Source organism: Natator depressus, chromosome 12 (genome assembly GCF_965152275.1).
Source record: "Natator depressus isolate rNatDep1 chromosome 12, rNatDep2.hap1, whole genome shotgun sequence".
Taxonomy (NCBI): Eukaryota; Metazoa; Chordata; order Testudines; family Cheloniidae; genus Natator; species Natator depressus.
The window spans coordinates 39,017,118-39,044,760 of NC_134245.1; the positions used below are offsets into that span (position 1 = coordinate 39,017,118).

Consider the following 27,643-nt stretch of genomic DNA (forward strand, 5'->3'; position numbering starts at 1 on the left):
AACCGTGTTAATAAGAGATTCAAACACGGTAAGTGGGAGTATGAGGAGTGTGGGAGGGGAAACAGACCCACCAAAGGTCTGAGTGGGATGGGGGGGGTGTTTTCTGTTCCCTTGAGCTGACACTGTCTGTTACCCCAACTTGTCCCAAGCTCTCAAGAGATTTCAGCCCGACACCAATGGATGAAACTGCGTTTATTGAGAAAAATGGTTTGCTACAAATACATCATTGATTTTTTTCTTCAAAAAACAGTATGTCTCGTTAAAAGTTCTATTCATATGCAAAATAGTCACAACACCACACTGAACAGCATGACCGTCACCAATGCCAAACCTGACAGAGAACACGCAACATGGGGGACTCCTCTGCCTACACCCAGAACCGTGGGCCCGACATTCCCAAACCTTGAGCAGAATCAGGAGTTCAAGGGGAAGAAGTCTGATGATTCGCTGTGACACGTGGAATTCTGAGTGTAAACCCCTTTAGTTTACGTTATTACACATAACTGATGCAAAGGGAGCATAGTAAATATCCACTTAGCACATATATGGGGCTTTTCATCCATAGGCCTTAAAGTGCTTTACAAAAGCACGTATCATTGCCCCTGCTACAGAGCTGGGGAAACTGAGGCACAGAGAAGTGGCTTGTTGAAGATCATACAGGAGGAGCTAGGGATGGAACTCAGGTCTCGACTCCCAGCCCCACAAGTCTATCCACAGAGCCATGCTGCCTTGCTAGCATCTGTTGCACCTTCCCCTTCCCCACCTCCAGTGCAAATCTTGGGCCAATAAATGCTGCCATTCATAATTTATACCACAGAAAGGGGTCCTCGCCAGCAACCCGCTCAGGGTGCCACCACTTGCCCCCCTTCCGGGCAAAGTCCCCTTCAGAAGGAGCTAAGAAGTGGCACAGACTTGCCCACAAAGCAGCATGAGCTCTTTATACATGGGACCCAACAGTACAGGCCAGGGGCAGTGATCCGGATACTGGACGGGCATAAACAGGAAACCCAGACGCTTCCCAGGTTGTATATCAACTCCTTTCTTCCTGGAGAGAGCATATATTGCAAGGAGGTACCATAATCTTCAGGAAATCCGGTTAGCTGTCCCCAGGGGAAAAGTGCAGACACAGGCTAGGAAGAAATCCGCAGTGAGCCAGGGGGCCTATGGTTTTATTCATGTCTCCCAAGCAGCCCCACATGGCTAACTCCCAACTCAGGAAACTCTTCAGAGCAGCCTCTGCTAAGTGTTTGCCCTTTGCTCATGTGTTGTACAGATGACTGCAGGTTCCTCCGGGTGAAAGGGTGGGGGAGGGACAGCTAGTCACTCGGGAGCAAACATGCATTGCAATATTTTCTGTTACTATTTAGACTGAGGTGGAAAAAAACCTGTATTACAAGAGTGTGAGCCTAAAACTCGGATAACAGGGTGCAGGGAAGTACCTTGGTTAAGCCCCAAAATTGCGCTCTTCAACCTAGGAATGTAGAGCAAAATTTTCAAGAGAGCCTGAGTCCCATCAAAAGCCAATGCTGAAAGTTCTCTCAGGCCCCAGTTGGACACGAAGCAATCCTGGGAGAGGATGGCTTCTGGACTAGAAGGCAGCCACCTCCTACATCAGTGTGGTTGATGAACGCTAACCCACTCCCTCCCCTGCCTGGATTTTGGGTGAGCAGGGTGAGAAGCGAAGACATTCACAACAAACCGATCAGTACGGATCAGTGTTTAAAGGTTAAGATGGACCCAGAATGGGAATGAGTGAACTTAAACATAGGCCTTTTAAGGGCTGGGCTCCTGAGCGTTGTGCTGATCCACCGAGTACGAGCTGACACACGCTGTCCTTGCACAGGGAGTTCCTCACAGTCACCCACCCTGGATATTCTCCCAAGCGGCAGCTGCTCTTTCAGCTGAACACGACATGGCGACTTGATGTGCCCCGTTAGCAACCTTTGGCTGAGACATTCCATCAAGGGCCTTTCTGCCCATATCTGACGGCTGCTCCCCATCTGCTTCAAAGAGTTTTTCCACAACACCAGAACCCTGGTCAGCATTCTCCCTCCACATTTGGGCAACTGCAGAGGGCAGAACAGCTGCTGCACCTGCCGATGTTTCACTCACTCCAGTGGAAAGAGCTTCAGGACACCTGGAGTATGAAGGTGCCACATAAACCCAAAGTCACCCATGGAGATGCTGCTAGAGCTGTATCGTATGAAAAAACTCTTTTCTCTTGCAGGCCGCGGTACGTTGCAGGTCTGAGAGCGATATGCCATTGACATTCGTGTACTCGATAGCATCTCTGTGTATTTGCACTGAAAATATAGATAGAGTATATTGCACACCAGCAATATACCAGCATGCACTGAAAGACAGCCTTGCTCCAGCACAGTTCCCTCATTTAGCAAGTCCAGATTAGCCAGCTGGAAATGAACAGCCATTTTGAGCACAGAGTGAATGATTTACAAACATCACCAAATTGCTTAGGTAAAGAGATCTGAACAATTATACAGCTGAAAAATGAACTGTGCTCACTGACACTCAGCTGATTTTGAAAGGTGACATTTCCCATTTCTATAGCACCGTTCATACGAGGATCCCCTAGCACTTTACCGAGGAGGGCATCACCCCCAAATAATCCCTAAGGTGGGTATTGCTCAGGTAGGGAAACTGAGGCACAAAGATTAAGTGACTTGCCCCAGGTCACCCAGCTAGTGAGTGGAGTAGTAGAGACAGACTCGAGTGTCTTGGCTTTCAGCTCCCTGCTCCAACCACTAATCCTTGCTGCCTCACAAGTGCAATTGAACCTATGGCAAACAAGACTTCTACGGTAGCACATGAATATTTCTTGCATGACAGCACACATTCCAGAGACATTTACACATTGCATTGTAAGATGCGCATGGCTTCACCAAAGCACAGGGCTTTTTCCAACGGCATCTCAAGGGTAATGACAAAATGCAGCACTTGAGATATACACTAGACAGGCTTCCCCTAGCAAGTGTGTAATTGTTGCTCCCCCTAGAGGATTCTGCTTGTTATAACAAGACAGCGAACAATACAAAGATAGGAACAAACTCCATGCTAGGAACAAAAGTTAAGGCAATTTGTCAGCTGGCAGGTTGGGGTGAGACAGGGCTAGAGAAAGTTAACAAGGTTTATGGGTTCTGATTCTTCCTCATCACACTGGCCAACTCATTGCCATTCCTGTTCCCAGCACGAGGTTTGCGTTTCACAGTCCTGCGCCACCACTTTGAACAGAGATCAAGCACATCCAGCCTCAAGCCATAAGTAAAAAATTCTCCTGCCAAAACTCCCATTTTCTGTTAGACACAATTTACATTAAGACAAGACTCAGACACCCTCCCCACTCCCCATGCCTTGAAAGCCAGTGCAAAACTGGACCCCATTCTATATAGTACATTAAGAGTAGAAAAGTTAGGTAGGTTTATTAAAGCTTACATACTTTAAAGGTACGTAAGCTCTGCAGCTTAATGCTGCTGGAAGAGAAATGGGAACAGATGAGATCTGACGTCTGCGAAAGGTAGAAGGCGCTCATTTGAGAAGAAAAGCCCTCTGGATTATATTTCCGCTGCCCTCTTTACGTTGCCCCTGCAGCAGTACAGATTCAAACCCAGGACAAACAGCCTGCTGGCAGATGGCTGGGTTTTAAGGCTAGATCGACAAAACCTCCTTCCCTAACCCATCCCAACTAAGTGAAGCAAAACAAGCAAGGTTAACAGCACCGTACTGGGGAGTTTCCCAGTCCGATCTCATCTTACATTCAAAGGCAGTGATTTGGGGGCAGTTTCCATCAGTCCCTGGGTTTGCAGTAGGCAGTTGCATTCAGCTATGTTGGTAGGTAACCCACTTACAAACTAAGCTTCCAGCCTGGAATGAAGTGGCTACTGAGATGTTTAAACTATCACCCCCAAGACAATTTGGCACGGCCGTGGAACTGCTCGCAGCGACAGTGTGGTGCCAGATGGCGAGTATCACGCAGCCAGAGCAATGCTGAAAGGAAGGCCTGCACAAGCCAGCTCCCAAATGCCAGGAGATTGGCTAGCTGCCATGCACACCCTGAGAGTCCACAGGCGCCAGTGCGAAGTAGTGCTTTCACTCAGCAGAGCACCCCATCCCCCAGAGGGAACGTACCAATGCTACTGCCTGCCAATTGGTCCCAGACTATCAAAGCGCAGTGCAAAGTAGGTGGTGTTCTAGCATGTTGGGAAGGTGGCAGCTGCTTTGCAACAAAAGGAAAAGGAGACAGTGGGCAAACCAGAGGCAAGCAGAGACCCTCAGCTATTCTGGAGAAAGGGTTAACTGTGTGTGCTAGGGCAAAGGTCCAAGGGTGATAAATAAGGGTTTGGAGCTGGAGATCCCACCTAAGAAAACGAGGAGATCCCTCCACAAGGTCCCACAGCACCAGGTGGCCTTCAGCCAGCGTGCTTGAGATTAGACCACCATAAGCCAAGAACTTTAGTAGCACAATGTGTCCATATTGGGAGACCAAGAGCAGGAAGGTTAGCAAGGTGCAAGGCTCCTTCCCTGGGGTGGGGTTATAGGATAGCCTCCTGCACTGCTGCAGATGGAAGGATTCAAGGTAGGTCAGGAGACAAATAACAAAGGTCACAGGATAAAAGAGCAAATAGAGAACAAAAAAGTGATCCAGTGACGAGGCTGATTTTAACTGTGATGGGAAGGGACAGGAACCAGGCACAGAGCCAGAAAACAAAACAGCTAAAGCAGGAACAGATGGATGGAGGAAAGGTCCCCTTCCAAGAGGCCAACACATGGCCACTAGCCACACAACATCTCATGCTTGGACAACTTTAATGGCCTGTGTTACATAGATCAGACTAGAGGTTCTAATGGCCTCTTCTGGCTTTAAACACCCTGAACGTGAAAGTACAGCGTCACCCAAACACCCATGGGATGAGAGAATCACAGAACCTGATGAATCCTGCCCCTTCACATTTCACAGCAGGTTGTGAGTGGACAAGTTATCTATTGCTGGGTTGTGTTCCTAACCGTGACTTCCCCTCCCGGGGCACTGGAGCAGAAAAGCTCCCAGGTCCCTGGAAGTGGCAGGTGCTGGGTTCCAGCTCGCTAAGCAGGACTGTACGTGATTTACCCGTTTTGTGTTTATAGCTAGGGAGGCTACAGTATGTCTCTTAGCAGATGGGAAATGAAATGGTCCTAGATGGACTTTGCCCTGCCTCCCACAGGGCTCTTCCCCAGAACTCATCAACAGAGGGGCTTGTGGATACCAACCAGGAACTTTGTTTTGTGCTGCAGAGTAGGATGTCCAGTCCCTATAGAAAGGAGGACCCAGCAATGGGGATCCCAGAGACCAGTTAAGGATGGGAACTGGCCAGTGACAAGCGGCCAGTTCTCCTTGGCTGGGAAGAAAGGGGCTGTGTGCAGCATTGGTCTGAGGCTTGGCATCTAAGGTGGGGAACGTCAGGCCTCAAGTCAGTACAAGGATTAAACCAGTGTTACACAGGCCCATTGAACGACAGTCAACGCAACATCACCAATGACCTTTAAGTCACAGACCTGAGCAGAAACTAGACAGGGAATGCACTGTCAAAACTCCCAGCACTTCCTTCCGAACCACGCTGGCTGGACAAGTTAAATGAATACACACGTCTCCCTGGAGCAGGGTGCCCTCTCCATGGCAGTCATTCCGTTTCCCAGCATTGCTAGCCATACTATTCCAAAATGAATTTCAACTCCCTTAAAAACAGGATCAGCCCAAACCTTTGGTCAAATCCTCCCTATTCCCAGAGAGGTGCCTGCACCCTCCGAGGAGCAAACGAGGAAGTGATCTTCACAGTGCTGGAGGACTAAGCAGGTCTGATTCTACACTACAGCAAGAGCGTGGACCTGAGCACGCCCAGACAGCCTCCTGGCCCCCAGGAAGAATGCATGCAGCTAGGCCTAAGTTTCAGCCACCCCACAGTACGTAATGGTCGGTTACAAACAGATCTCGCTCTATCTGATTTCAGGACCTGCCATGCCCTCAGACCAAGGGCCTGTTGAGTCATGTGTCCCGTCTCAGACAGGGCCAGCACCAGATGCTGGGTTTAACTCCACACCAACGGAGAGTTTTGCAGTCACCTCCTTATAAAGTTTAATGCTGTAAAATTACAGTTGTAACAGAAAAAATAATCTGGGGCATGACATTTATTATAAATTATCCTACTGGTATCACTCCAGGTGAGCTCCTGAATCTTTGCCTCGGGATCACGGAGACTCAATCTCTGGATGGCTGCTGAAGAGCATTGGTTTCCCTCTCCATAGGTGACTAGAATCTAAGTGAGTCCCTAACTACAGTTTACATGCCACAGCCCAAGGCTGGATTTGCACACTATAAGTGCCATACTCACACACATTAGAACTCATAGATTAATCAAAAGCTTTAAGAGACCTAAAGTTAGTAGTAATAGTGGAAGGCAGCCTGCTTGTCATGCTGTACTGCATGTACTTTTAAACACCAGACCACTGCTGAACTGAGCTCTGCCAAGCTAGGACCAGATCAGCCCCCTCACAATCCTAGCCAAACAGCCCATCCATGCCAACAGAAGCGAATGAACAGCCTGGAGTTGAGACACTAACTGGCCTGCACCTTGATAATGCTAATGGGACTGTTGCCCCAGAGAACACTGCCTCTGCTGAACCACTCACAGGGCTTTGCATCTTGGAGACACACAGCTTGTAGCTAATTCACAGTTTTTATTTTCTTTCAGAAGTGGATTTGATCCATTGACCAATACCCCGGTTAATGCCTGGTGAGTAACTCCGAGTACCGCCCTCCCATGCTGCACATCAGCATCATGGGGGGGGGCAGGGGGGAGGGAGAAGCAAAAGCAAAAAAACCGTAAACACAAAAAATAAATACAAAACAATGCAACCTTTCTGTTGCTCGGGCGCGAATGGAAAAGAGCCCCCTCTCAATTCCAGGTTCCAGCAGTTCCCCACCCTACCCCCCAGTTCTTGAATCCACAGCATGTGTTTAAAAAATATAATATTTTTCTTAATAAGGTTCCATAAAAATACTATTGTTCCTAGTCAAACACAAATATTGCAATATGAAGAGTAACTGTTTTGATTTTTGCTCTATAAAACGTGAAAAGGTCTCACACCGATTAATGTAGAAAAAATGCAAGAACTCTAGTATCACAAAAGCCAGTACAAAATGAGCAAGGGGAAAGAATGCCAGTGGCAGGACAGTTCAGGATTCCTTCCCATTTCTACCTAGCTCTTTTTAATAGACCTGTCATCACGGTCTCTGAGCGCAGCAGGTTCGTGCCCAGATTTAGCCCAATGCACTTCGTTGCCTCTGGCCTTCCCTGAGCAGTGGCAACAGAGCTGAGCAACAGACTGCTCATCCCTCGGGAGGGTGGAGGGCCAACATCTCAATAAATACTCTTACGAGGTTAAAAAACGCTCAATGCTTTAAAAAAACAAAAACAAAACCCCATTGCTGAGAAGAAGTGAAAACTAGGGCATTTTACATAAAATGCATCATTGTTTTACGTACCCATTAACTGCAACAAATATGAGCAACGGTGCCAAAAAGCATCTAATAATAAATAGATATAGATATATACTCCGTATATGGATATGAAATGCCCAATTGGAAAAAACAAACATTTGGTAAGGTCACCTTTGCCTCTTCCCATCCAGCAGGGGTCACTCTCACCAGATCATGCTCGCTCACCGTTTCATTGTGCAACAAAAGATTCCACCTTATTAAACAAGGTGTGATTTAAACAGAGATGGGCGGCCTAATCTCTAGGGGATGCAGCGGGATGAACAAGTGTCACACCTCTCCTAGCGGAAAGGCGACCTGTGCAAAGGATCCACACCGCTGCTCAGCAGTCGCCGTCAGTTCTCCGAGAGGGAGAGCGCCAATGCAGCCTGCAATGCAGCTTCTTCATCAATATTATAGTCCTGGAAACAAGAAGAGTGAACAGGTCAGAGGGGCTGACGAGGAGTCAACGCGTCTCTCCCTGCATCAGTGAGCTGTCTGCCCGGGTGCTCGTACCTCCTGTGACATTCCCAAGAAAGGACCAGAATGCCAAGCGGAAAGAATCTTCACATTGACCTTCCTTTCGGATCATGGACACTGTCAAAACAGCCACATGATTACAAGAAACCTCTCCTGTGCAATTACTGCCACCTCAGACAGGCCAGGCTGGGAAGAACAGGAGATTAATTTACTTTTCTAAGCTTATTTCTTGCATTTTAAAAGGACAGTGAAGATAAACTGGTCAGTTCTACCCTCAGTTTCACTCTCTGTTTTGCCTACACGCAGCAGGAAGATGCTGCCACTTGAAAAGGTTTCATTTACAAAGTCAAAAAAGGTTTCTATCACCACCACCGTTTTTTTTTTCAATACCCAAATTTGGGCACAAGCTACATGACCATGAGGATCCTTTGAAAGATGAGACGTGCAAATATTTCAAAGCTTAGTATCTGTCCTCTGAGGTTAACAGTCACTCTGGAATCTAATCTACCAAACGATAATGGCAGATACAAACAGGAGTTTATCTACAAGGTCCCTGGAGCAGAACTGCCCTGGCTGCAGCCTTCGAGGGGAGAGTACCACCCCACACCCACACAAAAGATTAACAGTGAGGGAGATCTGCCAGAGTTCTCATTTGCGCACCACACCAGAGAAGGACATGGCACACATGCACGCTGTGCATGTTCTGTATTTCTGAATGGTCTCTGGAGCTCAAATTCCAACGCCGCTGTGCAAGAGCCGGTCTCAGAGTGAGGGGCTGGACTCAGCCAGTCCAGTGTTGTACAACGCTCCTTTTGGCCACAAGCCCCATAGCTGTTTGTACAACACAGGTATTTGCTTATGGCCACATCTTGGATCTTTACTTCTGGTGAGATGCCAGGCCTGGCCAGCCTCTCACGGATGGAGATCTTCCTGAAGCTGTCTGGAACAGTGACTACTCCTACAGAATTACCACCGGCTCACTTCTCTCAAGTCCCCAGTGCAGACTGCGAAGGGAGCTCGCGCTGCGTGCCAAAAGGCAGCATGGAGCCTGCCAAATGCAGCCCAGCTCCTGAATTAGTGGCTTTACCTCTCTCAAAAACCTTCTTCATTAAAATGTGTCACGCTCAGGTGAGATTCAGCCTGCACATAGAGGCGGATATGAACTTGACAGCACATTTGGCTGGAATTTTGTAGCCCTAGCAGGTTTTCAGTGACACTTCTCTTGCTCATTTCCCAGTGTGTTTAAATGGGACACAGGAGATGATAGAAAGCTTAAATACTCTTCCTTTCCGAACTCCCCTGCTTGGCCTCACTGATCACAACCTGGCGAAGTTCACCACTCGGACTGTCAGATCTTGGGGGCAGGGATCTCTTTCATGGCATGCATCTCCAGGTCCTAGCTCCGTGGCCCCAGATCCCTCCCAACGGCCTCAAGGTACTACCGCAATGACGATAATACTAAAGTGGATGACCCGGAGATGGCAGCACAAGCAACATACAGCTGTCTCCCAGAAGTGCAGGCCACAGAAACAAAGCTCAGCCTTCAGACAGGACCCCTCCCCCCAACCCTCCTGTGTCCTGCTAGGAGGGGAACTTCCTACTATTCAGCACAGGTTCTTGCCACAGCCTATTGCAGAGTCTTGCTTCACCATTCCGACATGCTATTTTGTCTCAGTATAGATGTGATTTTATCTAAAACGGCAGAAGTTATTTCAAGGCCACTTAGCTGGTTGGGACAGATACCTGCAATACAGAAGAAAACCTTTCCCCTTCTGTTCCCCCACTAAAAGATGCCAGTAACTGATAGCTCAGCATGAAAACTGTGCAATAATTGCACACAAAAGTGGCGCTCTCATTTCTCATATGGGCCAGCCACATGTGAAGCCAACGCCAGCTGATTAAGGGCTGGAATGTCGTCAGTGGGAACAGGCCAGGGCCCTAAGCGACTTGAACTTTGATTTGCAGCAGTACCCACCACAAAGGTGTCATAGGAGAACTTGTGCCTGTGTAGGAGATGCTGCAGGAAGTTGGCGCTCTTGTAGCTGGGATCCCCCCAGGGCATCGCTGAACAGACTGGGCACACCTAGAACATACAGGGGAGGAAAGGGAAGTCATGAGACCAGCAATGTGGTGCAGTTCTTGAAACTGCTGCCTGCCACCCACAGCCCAAACACTAGCAGGACTACTTTTCCCTTTTAACTTCTATCAGTCAGAGGCAATTTCTGCAAACACCCTCTTCAGGAAACACCGTGCATCTACCCAAGCTGGAGAGCTAGGCATGTTGGTTAGTGCTGGAAGCCTCCAGACTCAAATGGCAGATTTTTGAGACTGCTTAGACATTATGCATGCTCACACATTTCCCACAACTGTGGGAATATGCAACTGTGGGAATGGTGCATGAAAGCGACAGACAGAATGCTGAGCACCCTCGGGGATGCTCTAGTGGGTTAAAGAGGTATTTTCAATCTGGAGATGGTCCCTTTTAGCATTGATGGGTGTTGAGCGCAATAGGCTCAGGACCAGAATGGGACACAGGAAATATAATCAATTAAATGCAGAGGGTTCCCTGCCAAAAAGCTGTGATCCCTCTGTGAGCTTAAAGGCACAATGCATTTAGGGACACAGAAGAAGCTCCCGTCTCAGAAGCACAAGAGGCCTTAAAAGTCACAGCCTATTGTAGTGGAAAGTGAGTGGCAAAGCAAAACCATTAGAGTTAGGGAGACAGCACTGAAATCTAGGCTTAACCCAGTTCTTGCTCTGCAATGCACCTCGAGCAAAGCTAATAGATCCAGCCCTGTGTCTGCCTGTCAAAGAGATTTAACAAAGATTAAATGAGTTAGAAATGCGGATAGTACTTTATGCCCAGAAGCAGATGTGTGCGCCTGTTGACTTTGAACAAGGGATTAATTAAAATACGCAGAGACTTCCAATTCACTGGAGGTTACCCTGCTCCCATTCTCTGCCCAGTAAGAAGTTCATGAGCAAAGAGCCAGACATGGAAATCAGAGCCACGGTGCCAAATACTCGCCAGTCTGCCCGAGGAAAGCTCACCACTTTGTTGGGGTCATTGCGGTGGTTCTCCATGCAGTGCTTGACCAGCTCTTGCTGGTCCAGGTTCCGGGCTCCACAATAAGGGCAGACAAAAGTGGAACGGTTCGGAATATTGCTAAAAAGAAACAGCAGTCAAGAATTCAACACAACAGAGGCCAACAGGGAAGAGGACAGGTGAAAACAGAACTGGCTTCACAGAGACAAGCTGACCCCAGCAGACTCCAAAGGATCTGATACACCATGAGTCACTTCCTCACCACTGGCACCAAACACCACCTTAGACTGAAGGCAAAGATTTTGATCACATGCTGATGCACCTCCAGTGGCTTCAGTGGACTTACTCCATATTTACACCACAGTCAGTGTACCCACAGGATTATTTTGCTAGCTATTATATCCTACTAATTCAGCCACCCGAATCAAATAATATGTTTCTCTTTCTGAATTAATCCATTTCATTCTTATATTTTATCAGTATTAATTCCTATGAAATTAGGATGTGTTGAGGCATATGATATGTGTTTCCTAATAATTATACATAGAATAAGTTTTGCTGAAATGCAAGAAGCCTACTGGCCTGTATCCGGTAAGATCCGCTAAAAGTATAATCAGTTAAGAGTAAGTCAGCATAAAAGCTGGCAACCTTTGGTACAGACAGCAATGGTCCATGAACTTTGGGGAACCAAAGGGAGGAACTACACACAACACTGAATGGGTTTATCCAGTGTCTGCAACCGGTTGGTAACTGCAGGGTACACCACAGGGTCGCCAAGAGAGCCTAGGTTGGCAGTTTTTGGAGTGAGATAATATGTAGAGAGTAAGTGTCTTACCCTATAGGTTAGTGGATTATGAGTACCCATTAATTTCTTAGGGTACAGAAATAAGATTTGGGTATAGTAGGTTGGGCCTGAATTGCAAAGTGTCAGGATCCTAGAAGATACCTTGTAAGGATATCATAGGGAGCTCTTTTAGGCTTTAGCTCTTTCTTTTCTTTGTTCTCCTATATTCTACAGACTATATTTTTATCTACCTTGTCATTCTATCTTTTATCATGCTATCAGCTCAGCTTGTGTAGTATAGTATACTACTCAGCACTCCTAACTATTGGGGAAGCCAGAACCATCGTGTTATCAGGCATGCCAGGAGGAAGGCTGGTCCTTCACCTCCTATTACCGGGTCCTCAAGGAAGGGTGAGATTACGTTAGGTTAAGATACATATAATAGGAATGGAGTTTTGGAATTCTTTTACTGTTTTGCAGTCATAAATTTCATAGCATTTATTATTCTTTTGTTAATCTCAATAAAGTTTTTATCAATTTGGTATTGTCCTCAGTGTAAGGGTTTGTGCCAAGCACCCGAGAGTCCTCTCCAGATATAGAACTCTCTGAGTTCTCAGACCCTGCAGTCTGAATTGGACAAGAACCTATAAATCTTCTGGTCAGATGCGATCAGTGGTGAGCCATAACAAATAACCCATAAAATTCAGGTCAACATCAGTGATAGCAGAATCAAGTTCAAAGAGTTTTTGAAGTCTAGCTTACCTATTTTACCAGCTATGCAGTTTACTTTCTGCATCTCTCCCAGCTGGCAAAACAACAGATTAGTCAATTTCCTTTTTGCTTTCAGGCAGTTTCTAGTCTTTTCCCGCAGGTTCTCATGCACTAGAGCAATGCTGCACAATGTTAGAGCTGCAAATGGTGCAGGGGAGTCTTATTTGTTTAAGAAAAAGCTTTTCCACTGGATTTTTTTTTTAAATCACGTAGACATTTGTGTTGGATCAGGTTTTGGAAAAGCCTATTTGGAAATCCCTCTAAAATTCAAGGCCAGATTTGACCTGACAGTTTCTGGTTCATCTTGTGGCACTGTTTAAATAGCAATTTGTTACAAAAACGAAATGGGAGGATTCTCATGTGAAGTAGCTGAATTTGGTATTTTAATACCTAGGAATGGGCTGAGAAGTTGGAACCACTGGAACGAACTTTGGGCAGTTGGCCATCTGCTCTTGAACCTTAGCGCAGGATGAAACGTGGGATCTCATCTTCGCTAGGGTCACCTAGAAAGACAAATAGAGGGAGGGAAAAAGAAAAAAAAAGACTATTGAAGAACCAGGAAAATCTCTGAAAACTCCATGGAGCAAGGGATGCATTTCTCTAGAAAGAAGAAATCAAGGCAGGTGCCACACTCGCAAGCAAACCAGTATGTTCGAGAAAGCAGCCTCCCCAAACCCTTTCTGACAGGCGTCGGAATACAGGAGACAACTAGGATTATTGCACATCAATCTGCACCAATGTGGAATTCTTGGGCCAAAGCATGTCTCATTATAGCCAACTAAAACAATCAGCCAACCAGCTACAGTGAGGAGATGCAGGATTTTGGGGGAGTGGGGTGGATTAGTCTAGCTGATCCCAGATACTGCTAAGAAAGCCCATTTCCTTTTCATAAGACCAAAGCAAGTCATGGTAGAGCTCTTGCCCTTCAAGGCAACCCAAACCTTAGAGTCAAGTTCTCAACAAGGAACAGAAATGCCAGGCTCAAAGGTACACAGAGAGTTATGGAGTTATTCACTTGACAGCAAGTGAGGTGTTGGAGCAGCAGAGGGAAAGGGTCTCAGTCCCCTAGGTGACAGGTATCCACATCACAAAGCCACCACAAATGAACAACTTTACTGCCAGTCTCAGAGGCACCCAGGTCTGGATTACCCCACAGGTGGTCCCTTCAAGGCAGGGCTGAGGCATGATGGCAGGACAATGCCCTAGTCAGACCTACTCTCTGCTGTGATCTTGAGGGCGGTCAATCAAACTTCTTTCACCAGCTCTAAAGGGAAGAGCATCCCACTCTGTAAGGCTGCTAATACACAAGAGATGAAACACCGGCTGTACCACTTGAGGTCTGTCCCCCTCTGTTCTTATGTCGTCCCAAGTCTCTCTGGAAGGCTCCACCGTTTTAATAATGGCACTAGTCGTCTGCCAAAGGGTGTTAGGACACAGAGATGTTTCATCTGAGCACAGCACCACCTCGCACAAGGCAGCCATGTCAGCATAGCTCAGATATCTCACAGCCCTTCCTGCAGCGGCCCTGTGGGTTCATAAGCACCAACAGCGTAGGATTTCGCAAAAGGCCACGTACCTAAGCTCTCAAGTTGAGCAGCACTGCATGTGAAACTCAGCCAGCCAACCAGGAGATCCCTCGGGTGTAACCACCAGCTGGAGCTTTACCAAGCATGGTAGCAAGTATTTTGGGTTCCAGAATTTGATCTGCTTCGTGAGGAGTGTTCTCTAGAGTCTAAACATCTATGTTAAATTCAGTGGCAAAAAACTATGGTAACACAGAGTTAAGGTTGCTTGGTACGTCGTCCCCTTGCAGAACATTGTGTTGAGCAAATCTCAAATTTAGAAAAGCAGGAAATCCACAGTCAAGGTGGCCCACGCAATCTTAACTCTGCCCTCTTTCAGCAATGGCCCAGTACACACAATGGCCCCATTACTCTGCCAACCCCAGTGTTACTGAAATGTACAAGCTCTTCACCTCCTTCTACAACCCATTCACTCTCCCCCACAGGATTCCATCGAACACCATCAAAGAACAAAAGGAAACATTGGGGTCATTCGCCACACCTGCACACTCCTGAGGCACAGCAAATTTCAAAGGCGCCCAACTGAGCATGTCCATTTCAGAGGACTTAGGAAGTTCAACCTTTAAACAGAAGTCTTGACACAACCTTAACTACAGCGGCGCAACCTTGCCACTGTAATATGCACTGGTGCTGAGGAATTAACACTCCCACGTCAGGTGTGCACCGTTGCTCAGCCAGCAGTAAACTCCCTAACAAGAACTAGGCATGGAACGGTGCTGATTCCAAATACAGGGAGTGGGGAGATGATCATTACAGGGAAAGGATGCATTTTAGTAGAAAACAGACAACGTTTGTCTTGTAGAAAGGGTTAAGTAACAGAGGGAGAAAAGGGCCCAGGTTCCCTTTTTAAAAGATGCATCCACGTAATAAAATATTGACTTTGGCCTGCAAGAGAGCATCGCTAATACTTCATAAACATTCCCAAGTTAAGCCTCAGCACCTCTGATGTAGGAAGCATTATCCCCATTGTCCAGATGGGAAACCGAGGCAGAGAGAGGGTAAGTGACTGACTCAAGGAGACACCATGACTCTGTAACAGAGCTAGGAACAGAACCCAGCTCTCCTGACTCCCACTCTCATGCTTAGAGTACAAGGCCGCCCTTCCTGCTATTTGACTGCCTCCCCAACTGGAGCAAAGGTCAGGTTTTCTTATAGTGGTCGGGCACCCCGTTTGTTGTGCTGCCCTGAGGTTCCAAGCCACATGCCTGGTAGTGGAGCATCCCACTTGCCTCCCATTCACAATCTTTGGGGACGCAGGAAGTAACTCCCGAAAGAGACACTGAGCTCAGACATAAACCAACATTCATCTGAGCACAGACAAAACCTTGACTAGCACAATGGGCCACACGGGGTGTCATCCATACCTGTCCTGCCCCCACAATACCAGTTATGGGGGAGTCACAACTGGACCCGCTCAGATGGATTACCTTCTTACTGCACCCTCTGCAGGGAGCCTTGTAGGAGGACAACTGCTTTTCCACATTGGAGGCCTTCTCCACCTTTTTGGGGTCAAAGGGCATGCGGCAGAGTGGACACAGAGGAGACGGCACTTGGAGACATGGTTGCAAACATTCCCCGCAAAATCTGGAGGAGAAACAAAACCATTAAGTTGTTCAGAGGAGAACCGTTATTTATCACAGCCCAGACAGCTGCATCAGCACAGGAGCCAGCAAACAGAGCTGTAAACAGGGGAGTTTGAGAGGGAGTTCCGTTGGAGGAGAAGATATTTTGTTGGCGGAGAAGACTAACAGGACTTAGGTGGGAAGGCGAGGACAGACACAGAGGCAGCAGTGGTAGTGACCCAGGCAGTGGAAGACACAATGAAGATGACTGGATGTGGAAGCTGTGGCATGTACATGATCCTGGAGGGGGTACCTGAAAAGAGTTTTGTCTGTGTGAAGTGCCACCTGATAGAGCTGATGGAAGAAAAGATCCGAGGATTGGAGATGCAGGTGGAAACTCTGGTCGAGTTTAGAAGGGGATTCGAGCAGATGATGGAGCAAAGAGATGAGGAGGCTGAAGAGAAAAGCTCAGACTTGCAGGTGGAAGCAAGACCAAAGAACTCTGAGGGGATACTGCTGGGTGAGGAAAGTGGACAGTGGAAGCATGTGACTAAGAGAACCAGGCAGAGGAAAAGAGACTAGTGAAGGAGAAACAGAGCTCAACAACAGGTTTGCGGAGTTAGAAAATGAAGAAGGGTCACAGCAGATGGTCACTGAAGGTGAGAGGGCAATGAAGAAGAGAAGAGCAGCTAGTCCTATAGGAAGAGGGCAAGAGTCAATGGAGATAACACCACCAAATATGAGCCCCAGGAGGATTTGGGATGGGTTGCAGAGGATTGCAAGGGACAATAGGAATCGAGAGGACTTGCAGCCAGAGGGAACAGGGGATAGACTGGAGAATCGCACCATCGCCAGGAAAAGGCAGGTCTACGTGATTGGGGACTCCTTACTGAGAAGGATAGGCAGGCCTGTAACCAGAGCTGATCCAGAGAACAGAAGGGTGTGCTGTCTGCTAAGATACGGGATGTGAACCTGAGGCTGAAGAGGATCCTAACGGGAGCAGGAAAGAATCCACTGACTGTCCTTCATGTGGGAACAAATGATATGGCTAGATTCTCGCTGGAACGTATCAGGGGAGACTATGCCAGGCTGGGGAAGACGCTTAAGGAAATCGAGGCTCAGGTGATCTTCAGTGGGATTCTGCCTGTTCCTAGAGAAGGGCAACAAAGATGTGACAAGATTATGATGCTCAACAGATGGCTCAGGCAGTGGTGCTACAAGGAGTGCTTTGGGATGTATGGCCACTGGGAGGCATTCATGGACAGAGGACTGTTCTCCTGGGACAGACTTCACCTGAGTAAGGAGGGAAATAGACTTCTAGGATGGCACAACTGATCAAGAGAGCTTTAAACTAGGAATCTAGGGGAGATGGTTGGGAGATGTCCAGGTAATCTCCACACCGGATTTTAACATCGAGAGGGAAGAAAACGAAGTAAGAAAGGATACGGTCGTGGGTAGGAGAATGGACATCAGGAGGAAGGCGTAGTGTTCATACCAGTCTAATAGGTGATACTGGTGGTAGAATGTCTGTGCCTAATTGGGTAAAGAATGTGAGGGAGGCCAAACAGCAAAAATTAAGATGTTTGTACACTAATGTGAGGAGACTAGGTAACAAAATGGAGGAACTAGAGCTACTGGTGCAGGAAGTGAAATCAGATATTCTAGGGATAACAGAAACATGGTGGAACAGTAGTCATGACTGGACTACAGGTATTGAAGGGTATGTGCTGTTTAGGGAAGACAGAAATAAAGGCAAAGGTGGTGGAGTAGCATTGTATATCAATGATGAGGTAGACTGTAAAGAAATAAGAAGCGATGGAATAGATAAGACAGAGTCTATCTGGGCAAAAATCACACTGGGGAAGAAAGCTACTAGAGCCCGCCCTGGGATAGTACTTGGGGTGTGCTATAGACCGCCGGGGTCCAATCTGGATATGGATAGAGACCTCTTTAATGTTTTTAATGAAGTAAATACTAATGGGAATTGTGTGATCATGGGAGACTAACTTCCCAGATATAGACTAGAGGACAAGTGCTAGTAATACTAATAGGGCTCAGATTTTCCTGGATGCGATAGCTGATGGATTCCTTCATTAAGTTGTTGCTGAACCAACAAGAGGGGATGCCATTTTAGATTTGGTTTTGATGAGTAGTGAGGACCTTATAGAAGAAATGGTTATAGAGGACAAGCTTGGTTCAAGCGATCATGAGCTAATTCAGTTCAAACTAAATGGAAGGATAAACAAAAATAGATCTGTGACTAGGGTTTTTGATTTCAAAAGAGCTAACTTTAAAAAATGAAAGAAATTAGTTAGGGAAGTGGATTGGACTGAAGAACTTGTGGACCTAAAGGCGGAGGAGGCCTGGAATTACTTCAAGTCAAAGTTTCAGAAACTATCAGAAGCCTGCATCCCAAGAAAGGGGAAAAAATTCATAAGCAGGAGTTGTAGACCAAGCTGGATGAGCAAGCACCTTAGAGAGGTGATAAAGCAGAAAGCCTACAAGGAGTGGAAGATGGGAGGGATCAGCAAGGAAAGCTACCTTATTGAGGACAGAACATGTAGGAATAAAGTGAGAAAGGCCAAACGCCATGTAGAGTTGGACCTTGCAAAGGGAATTAAAACCAATAGTAAAAGGTTCTATAGCCATATAAATAAGAAGAAAACAAAGAAAGAAGAAGTGGGACTGCTAAACACTGAGGATGGAGTGGAGGTTAACGATAATCTAGGCATGGCCCAATATCTAAACAAATACTTTGCCTCAGTCTTTAATGAGGCTAATGAGGAGCTTAGGGATAATGGTAGGACGACAAATGGGAAGGAGGATATGGAAGTAGCTATTACCACATCCGAGGTAGAAGCCAAACTTGAACATCTTAATGGGACTAAATCGGGGGGCCCAGATAATCTTCATCCAAGAACATTAAAGGAACTGACAGATGAAATTGCACGCCCATTAGCAAAAAATTTTAATGAATCTCAGGGGTTGTACCGTATGACTGGAGAATTGCTAACATAGTTCCTAGTCTTAAGAAAGGAAAAAAAAGTGATCCGGGTAACTACAGGCCTGTTAGTTTGACATCTGTAGCATGCAAGGTCTTGGAAAAAAATTTTGAAGGAGAAAGTAATTAAGGACATTGAGGTCAATGGTAATTGGGACAAAATACAACATGGTTTTACAAAAGGTTGATCGTGTCAAACCAACCTGATCTGTTACCTTCTCAAAGAAGGAGATTTTTTAAACAAAGGAAACGCAGTGGATCTAATTTACCTCGATTTCAGTAAGGCATCTGATACGGTTCCACATGCGGAACTCTTAGCTAAATTGGAAAAGACGGGGATCAATGTGAGAAGTGAAAGGTGGATAAGGAACTGGTTAAAGGGGAGACTACAGCGGGTCACACTGAAAGGTGAACTGTCAGGCTGGAAGGAGGTTACTAGTGGAGTTCCTAAGGGATCAGTTTTGGGACCAATCTTATTTAATCTTTTTATTACTGACCTTGGCACAAAAAGTGGGAATATGCTAATAAAGTCTGCGGATGACACGAAGCTGGGACGTATTGCCAATACAGAGACGACCGGGCTATCATACAGGAAGATCTGGATGACCTTGTAAACTGGAGTAATAGTAATAGGATGAAAGTTAATAGTGAAAAGTGTGAGGTCATGCATTTAAGGATTAATAAGAATTTTTGTTATAAACTGGGAACGCATCACTTGGAAGTAACAGAGGGGGACAAGGATCCTGGAGTATTGGTTGATCACAGGATGACTAGAAGCTGCCAATGTGATATGGCTGTGAAAAAAGCTAATGCGGTCTTGGGATGCATCAGGCGAGGTATTTCCAGTAGAGATAAGGAGGTGTTAGTTCCGTTATACAAGGCACTGGTGAGACCTCATCTGGAACACTGTGTGCAGTTCTGGTCTCCCATGTTTAAGAAAGATGAATTCAAACTGGAACAGGTACAGAGAAGGGTTACTAGGATGATCCGAGGAATGGAAAACCTGTCTCATGAAAGGAGACTCAAGGAGCTTGGCTTGTTTAGCCTAACCATAAGAAGGCTAAGGGGAGATATGATTGCTCTCTATAAATATATCAGAGGGATAAATACCACAGAGGGAGAAGAATTATTTAAGCTCAGTATCAATGTTGATACAAGAACAACTGGATATAAACTGGCCATCAGGAAGTTTAAACTTGAAATTAGATGAAGGTTTCAAACCATCAGAGGAGTGAAGTTCTGAAACAACCTTCCAAGGGAAGCAGTGGGGGCAAAAGACATATCTGGCTTCAAGACTAAGCTTGATAAGTTTATGGAAGGGATAATATGATGGGATAGCCTAATTTTGGCAATTAATTGATCTTCAACTATTAGCGGTAGATATGCCCAATGGCCTGTGATGGGATGTTAGATGGGGTGGGATCTGAGTCACTACAGAGAATTCTTTCCTGGGTGTCTGGCTGGTGAGTCTTGCCCACATGCTCATAGTTTAGCTGATCACCATATTTGGGGTCAGGAAGCAATTTTCCTCCAGGGCAGATTGGCAGAGGCCCTGGGGATTTTTCACCTTCCTCTGCAGCGTGGGGCATGAGTCACTTGCTGAAGGATTCTCTGCACCTCGAAGTCTTTAAACCACAATTTGAGGACTTCAATAGCTCAGATATAGGTTAGAGGTTTGTTACAGGAGTGGGTGGGTGAGATTCTGTGGCCTGCATTGTGCAGGTCAGACTGGACGATCATAATGGTCCCTTCTGACCTTAAAGTCTATGAAAGGGCCCCGTGGCATTTTGGTTTCCCCCCACATGCCCCCTCACATACCTACTCATAGGAAGCCCTGCCTACTGCCTGCTTGGGGGTCCCTCAGTATAGTAACGCAGGAATTGATCCCACACAGATCAACTGAACTGGTTTCTCCTCAGACTTTAGGAAGCTGGTAGGAGCTTTTTGTTAGCCACCAAGGATCTAGTAACATCTATGAGATCTAGGGGCATGGAAACGATTCCTCCAAGTAGATCCAGCACATAGGTCCAATAGGCTGAACTTCTCCCGTGCACATCAATGCACTACTAATACACAGAAATCAGCAACTCCGGACTCCTGTTTCAAAAGCAACACACTGTGCATCTGAGTTGCAGGCCTCATGTAGCCACCCCACTCTGCTTTATGGGGGCATGTGGGGGGCTCATAGGCCAGCTGGAGCAGAGACGTGAGACTTTCACCTACTTGTTCCTCCTGGCCACTACTCTCCTGTTCTAGTTTGCCACCTCCCTCCTGCACAGTCTAGACACTTTCCTGAATTCCCCAAACTAGTCACAGGGCTACTGAACCTACTGACCAATCTGCCTTCTCCAGCAGCTTCTCCCTACCATCTGAAAATGGATGCTCTATACATACAGAGACTTCTACAAGTACCTCCAGAGACAGAGCTACCAGAGCACCCAGCCAGGCTGCAATGGCTAAGGGTCCAAAGAGAAGGATCTGGATGTGTCCAGAACAGATAGCTTGCGGGCGGGGTTTCCAAGTGAGGGACTTATACAGAGCGGAACGTGCCCATTGCATGCATGACCACAACAGAACAAACACGCTCAGGTTTCCTCCCCAACAGGAAGGCAGATTTCCTCCCCAGTAGCCAGTGATCACGTGTCAGGCTGCAGCCAACGTAGCACCTACAGGGGCCAACCCAATGTGGTTAAGAAGTTCAGGCTGTGCAACAAGGTCTGGCTTTGCATTTTCCCCCCCATGGCCTCTCACAGAAAGATATCTTATGCTAGCTCTCCGGCTACAGCCTCACTGGGAAGCATCGCTGAGAATTAACGCGGTTTCAGATCACATGCACAGGCTGGTGCCGAGAGCTAGTGATGCTGTCTGGGGCAAAGTCAGCTCCTGATCCTTGGTTCCCAAGCCTGCAGGAATTAGGAGTGTGACAGTCAATGGACTTGGCCCTTGGGGAAGGGGACACCCTTCTACCATCTGGTCCTTCATTAAGGAAAACATCTCCTTCATTGACACAGTAAGTGAGGTTGGTTTGTTCCAGGCTGTTTGTACAACTGAGCTGCCAGCTGACATACTGTGGTGATACGAGCCATAGAGGTAAACAGAGGTGTTCAGCTAACCAGACAACAGAAGGCGTGCAAGTGACATTCTTGTCACACTGCTCCTTTAAACCAACAGAGTACCTGGACACTAACAGAGGCCAAAGTTAGGTCTGCTTCTGCTCATGATACTGTCCATCCAGGAATTCACCTGTGCCCCAGGGTTACACTTACAAGTGCAAGTGAGGACCTACCAATGTGACTGCCTTTCCATGGTAGCTGCAGGGTTAAATCTCCACATACCAATTTAGAAATGTCCAGACTTCAAATGCTGGAGAGGAGTGACCACTCTCTGGGGCTGAGCAACACTATTAGAACCTATCGCAGCCAGCCACACCTTGCTGGCAGGGCAGCCAGCCTGGGACAGGCCGAAGGGATGTTGGGAATATCCCCAACAACATTTCTTCAGTGAGAGTGAACGACGGTTGCACCACCTCTAATGTCAGGCCTGTCTGTAGACATGTAGTGATGAGGAAGAGCGTTCGGGGAGTACGTGCCAGAAAGCAGACAGGAGCCTGTTGCCCTTTGCAGACTCCATGCTGCACTACACAGCGTCACATGAATAAGATCTAATTGATCTCCATGCGTACCCATGCACAAAATGCAAGCTGGGAAAAAGTGCTCTGCTATGAACCCCAGATGAAGGGCAGGAAGCATTAGACCAGTGATCCAGAGACCCACGCGAGGCAGCAAGACCAAGTAATGTGCTTTCACTGTAGATGCTCATGCAATGATTTTCAAAAACAAGCCATTTAGGGCTTCATGGGAGGGAAGTAATAGGCCAGGACACATTGAGATTAGGCTGGGGATCACCGTTCAAAGTTATTATGGCTGCAGAAACAGGGACCTTAAATCAAGTGCTGGAGAGGAAATTCTAGGAAATAAACTTTTCTACTGGAAACAGGGCTATGGGTGAGTGGGGGAGACAAAAAGGGCAAACGGCAAATCTCTCTTGGTAGTGCACCAGTCTTTCCACCGTGAACTGATTTGTCCAGAGCGGAACTGCTAGTTGGCCGTAACTTTTTATCTTGAGCAAAGGGAAAAGTGTAGACATCTGTAAAGATGAGCTGGGATCCCTGCTGAAAATAAACTGGAAGCTATAGTTTCAGCATGGAAAGTTTCCAGACAGCTATATTAAGAACCCGCTCCCTCCCTCGCTCACCCAAGACATGCTCAACAGCTCTGAAATAGACAAACAGAATCCGCAATTAATCCATAATTCTTTAAGGTCAACATGCAATTGGTTCATTGTCTGCTCCCCAACAACGCAGAGTGGAGTTTACCCAACACCGTCTTGCCGCCCACGACTAACTCTTGGAGTGGTGTTGGATGTTTCAATTTAGAGCTAGGTGGGAAAATGTTTTATTGGTCCCATGAATACCTGAGAGTTGGAAATCCCCCCCCCCCCCCATCTCAAACTTCTGCACTAAAACATGGATTTTGTCGTCGTTTCAGGTCATTAGAACATCTTGTTTTGACTTTACCTTTCTTCTCTATCCTGTCCTACTTTAATTAGTTGAAATTTCTAATCAAAATGTCATATTGAACCAGACAACCAGAATTTTTCATTTTGAAAATGTCAAAACAAAATGTGGCTCCATCATGTGCTCCCTGTGCAACTCCAGGCAAGTTGCTTCATCTCCTTGTCGCAGTTCCCTATTAAGAAATACTATCGGCCCCATTTTGCATTCTCCTAGACTTTGCCTGTCTTGACTACTTCGCTAAGCTCTTCATGGCAGGGACTGTGTCTCACTACATGTTTACACAGCACACTAAGGCCTTGCCTCAGTTGAGGCCTGCAAGCATGATGGTAACACAAGCAAATGATAATGCAGAGCACTGTGGTACATGCCAGTTCCCACACCCACCTCATGCCACTTGCTTAGTTTCCTGTCACTGGCATGAGAGTCCTCAACGACACCCCCCAGCTTGGTGCAAAGATGGACTCTCTCACACATTAAAGGCAGACGGTGTCCCCAAAAGCTGCACTTCCTGCCAGTCTCTCTGGATCAGTGGCATGAGGACAGGGTAATAGATATGTACAAGCAGCTCCTGCTGGGAGGCAGAGTTCACATGGTCACTACCCTGCTCCTGAACAAAAGCAGGGAGCCACCAGCGAACCTGCCTTCCACCCAGACTCCTCTCCTCAGCAGCTTCCAATGCAGCATATTGCACAGAAGGAAGGACCACAGGATCCTCTTAGGGTCTGTTAGCACAGGCAGCTCACCAAGAGTCCAGCCTATTGGACAGGCAGGGTGAGGTATCAGGTTAAACAGTTTGGTCACCGACTCAAAGGCACTTTGGTCAAATAAACCCACAGCTTCTCCACATCCCTCCCCAACGCTGCCTTGGCCATCACTACTGACAGCTCTGTCTCTCAGGCTCAAGTTTTAGCTCCCACAACTTTTTCCTAGTGAAGACAAGATCTAAAGCCCTCCACCTCTCCTTAACTCCTGTAATCTGCTCTCAGGTCTCCCTGCTTCTCCCTCCAGATGCTGCTAGCAATCTTCATCATGTCTCCAACCACCTGTGCAGACTCTCTACCACCTTTCCTCTACCATTCCCCACCAAGTGTAAGCATAGGACCTTCAAAGCTCTGCTCACCCGCAGCCTCATTCCCGCCTACTCCTTCATGGGGACCTAGCCCCCACCCATTCCTTCCTTCCATTTTGACCCCGATGCAGGGATGACATCCCTCTCCTCTTCACAGCAAAGCTTTCCAACATTGTCCCCTGCAAGATTCCTACCTGTAGTTGGTGCATACACCACTGTGTCTACAGGAGGGATAGGCACAGTGACAGACATGGCTGCCCTCCATATCATGCTCAATCATTACCGAGACAGTACTGCAGGCAGGCCAAATCCACCCCAGTGACCCAAAGATGACCAGAACAAAAGGAGCAGGACTCCAGCAGGAGTCACCATTGCAAGGCTAGGTACCAGAACAGCTTTGTTTCCAGTAGATGGCAAGCTTGTTGGGTCCGGTGTTGTCTACTTATCCATTGGCACAGTGCTGACCACTGAAGCTCAATCAATAAAAGGAATGCTACTGGGACAGAGGGAGGCCTAAAATTGGACTGGCCAGCTTGTTTTGATGTAGGAGCATGAACTGCACGGTCCCTCCACTCTGCTCTGTTGAGAAAGCTACGTTCTGAACTGATTCTTGGAATTGCTGATCCTGTCTGGCTCATCAACAGCAAAGGTGAACAATGGCTGGAGGCCGAGGCCTGCAGACCAACCCAGAACCTGCCATGGTTGTCATTGGTCCAACACAGAAGGGGCGATTTTAAACTGCAGTCCGTGATTTGGAGAAACTGGACATTTTTCAGGCTCTGAAGGAAGTTCAAGAAGAGCTTTGGGCCCCATCAGCCTGCTGAGGAGTCTGGCACTTGGCGGCAGCGCTCCCCTCCCCCGTGGGATGCGCAGCCCCGACCCCGACTCTTGCTGTTTACTACTCCAGGGGAACATGGCTTAGATTTAAGAATTTGGAAATAGTCAAAGGTGCCTGTCTTCCCTGTTTGATTTAACAGTCTTTCACACACCACCACTATACAGAATTCTCTCTCCTATGGTGTGAGTTGTCAGCTGGTCTGGCCCTGCCATTTGCAGTCCCCCAAACAGTTAGCCTCCCATCCACCCTCAAGGGATGCTCAGTCTGAAAATGCAGCACCAGACACGGCACTCCCTGAAACTGCAGGGCAAAGCTCATCAGCTGCAAGTTTTTCCACTGCTGGTGAACTCAAACCACCAAGCTACATTCATCTACCAGCAGGAGTGTATTTTACATGAACAGAACCACCTAGTCATCTGTCTGCTACTCTGAGTGACCCTGTAACCGGGGGTTTGTACCCCATCTCCTCCAGCAGTCCTCCCTTTCCCGATGAGTGTAATGTTCTTGATCAACAAGTGAGGCTCTCTCTTAACTTGTTTTGCCAAGGAGGGACCTGTCCTTTGTGGGGTTTCCCTATTAGCCTCTTAGATTCACAGATAACTATACAAGCACAGGTTTCAGAGTAGCAGCCGTGTTCGTCTGTATCCACACACAAAAAAAAGAAGTACTTGTGGCACCTTAGAGACTAACAAATTTATCTGAGCATAAGCTTTCGAGACGGATGCAAGCACAGGGCACTACAAGACTCCACAGTTTCTGCTGGTGTTGTCATTAGCAGACATTCCTTTCACTCCAGCTGCCATTTTACTATGCAGTGCTCTGTTCTGCCCTCACACACATTGCTGAAGTGCCCATCAGTGTCACACCTGGGTGGCAGCTTATGGAATACCCATACCATCAGGGTGGGCCCCACTCCCTGGCATAGCTATTTACATCGAGGAGGTGATATGGGGAGATTGAGGTAAAGTCCAAGATGGTGAAGGAGGCAGTAAGTTTCGCTGTTTCATTCAGCATTGCCAGTATTTAAATTGGAGATCTTCAAGATATCCTGGAAACTACTTCTGGTTGTAAAGAGAAGGGAAAATCAAGGGACGGTCTACGAAATGCTTCCTTCCAGGTGCCCTTTAAACCTTGCTGCTCCACCTGTACCCTAAATCAAAACAAAACCCATGGAATAGGACATTTGCTAGCACTGAACATAAGACCAATCATACTGGGTCAGACCAAAGGTCCATCTAGCCCAGTATCCTGTCTTCCGACAGTGGCCAATGCCAGGTGCTTCAGAGGGAATGAACAGAACAGGTCATCATCAAGTGATCCTTTCCCTGTCACCTATTCCCAGCTTCTGGCAAACAGAGGCTAGGGACACCTGCCCCTCAAGCTGCCTCCTGTCACTTCCCATCCCACCTCCTTCACCTCTTGCCCAATTAGACTGTAAGCTTGTCAGGGCAGAGCTCTTCGGCAAAGCACTTTGCATGCTGCCGATACCACACAAGCAAGCCACCACCGTCGTCGGTATACGTATTGTTTGCTCCGGAGTTAAAATCAATCAAAACAAGTAGTGCATGTTCTGACATTTACAACTGCCTCTGGCTCCGGGGAGAATCTAGTCATAAGACCTGTGCACAGAAAGGCGGTTTTAGGGAACCGGGTGACTCAGCCCTTAGATGATCGGATACCACAACACAAGGAGCTGCCAATCACCCCGCGCCCAAACAGACTCCAGGCAAAGCTGAGAATTCAGTGGCTCCGCTCCAGACAAAGCGCCCCATGGCGCGCGAGCCCCTGGGGCGAACCCGGCCCCCGGGAGAGTCCCGCCCGGGCAGGGCCGGGGAGTGCGGATCACACCCCCACCCACGGCCAGGACCCGCCGACTGGAAGCCGCGCGGGGCGGGGCCGGTGGGGGCGGGGCTCCAGGCCCCGGCTTGGGGGGCTGGAAGGGGGCAGGGAGGGGATGTAGCCACAGGCCTGCGGTGCAGCACGGGGGCCTGAGGGGTCCCGGGGTACCCCAGAGACGGGGTGTGGGGGGGGCAGGCGCTGAGCCGTGGGGGGGGGCGGGTTATGGGCTCCAGGGGGGTTTCTTCCCTAACCCCCGCCCCGCTACTCGGATGCGCATGTCCGGCCCCAAGGCGCCCCCCGCCGCCGCCCCCCCGGGACCCCCCCGCGCTCACGTGTGGCCGCAGCCCCCGATGCACACGGCCCGGTGATACACCTCGAGGCAGATGGGGCAGCTGAACTGCGCCTCCAGCGCGTCGGGGGCGGGGGCGCCGGGCGGCGGCTGCTCCCGGGGGGCCCCGCCGGGGCCGGGGGCCTGAGGCCGCTGCTGGGCCGCGGAGACCAACAGGCTCCGGAACATCGCGGCCGCCATGAGCGCGGGGCGGGGGGACGCGCACGCGCGCGTGAGGGCG

General features: G+C 48.0%; 1 protein-coding gene across 1 annotated transcript; it reads right to left on the bottom strand.

The window, feature by feature from the left end:
• Window positions 1-194: 194 nt before the first annotated feature.
• On the bottom strand, window positions 195-27,603 carry RNF166 (ring finger protein 166). The gene is made up of 6 exons (XM_074968907.1): window positions 27,407-27,603; window positions 15,617-15,773; window positions 12,997-13,109; window positions 11,057-11,171; window positions 9,981-10,088; window positions 195-7,947 (listed from the first exon to the last, which is right to left on the bottom strand). The coding sequence occupies exons 1-6, from the start codon at window positions 27,601-27,603 to the stop codon at window positions 7,882-7,884; spliced, it is 756 nt and encodes a 251-aa protein (XP_074825008.1). The 3' UTR covers window positions 195-7,881.
• Between the last annotated feature and the right edge of the window lie 40 nt (window positions 27,604-27,643).

Excerpts from the sequence above, each read along its gene's own strand:
- RNF166 (XM_074968907.1), bottom strand. The coding sequence starts at position 27,603 with ATGGCGGCCGCGATGTTCCGGAGCCTGTTGGTCTCCGCGGCCCAGCAG. Across the intron at positions 15,774-27,406 it reads ATCGGGGGCTGCGGCCACAC|ATTTTGCGGGGAATGTTTGC; the intron begins GTGAGCGCGGGG and ends TTTCTCCTCCAG. Across the intron at positions 7,948-9,980 it reads TCTCCTATGACACCTTTGTG|GACTATAATATTGATGAAGA; the intron begins GTGGGTACTGCT and ends TCTTGTTTCCAG.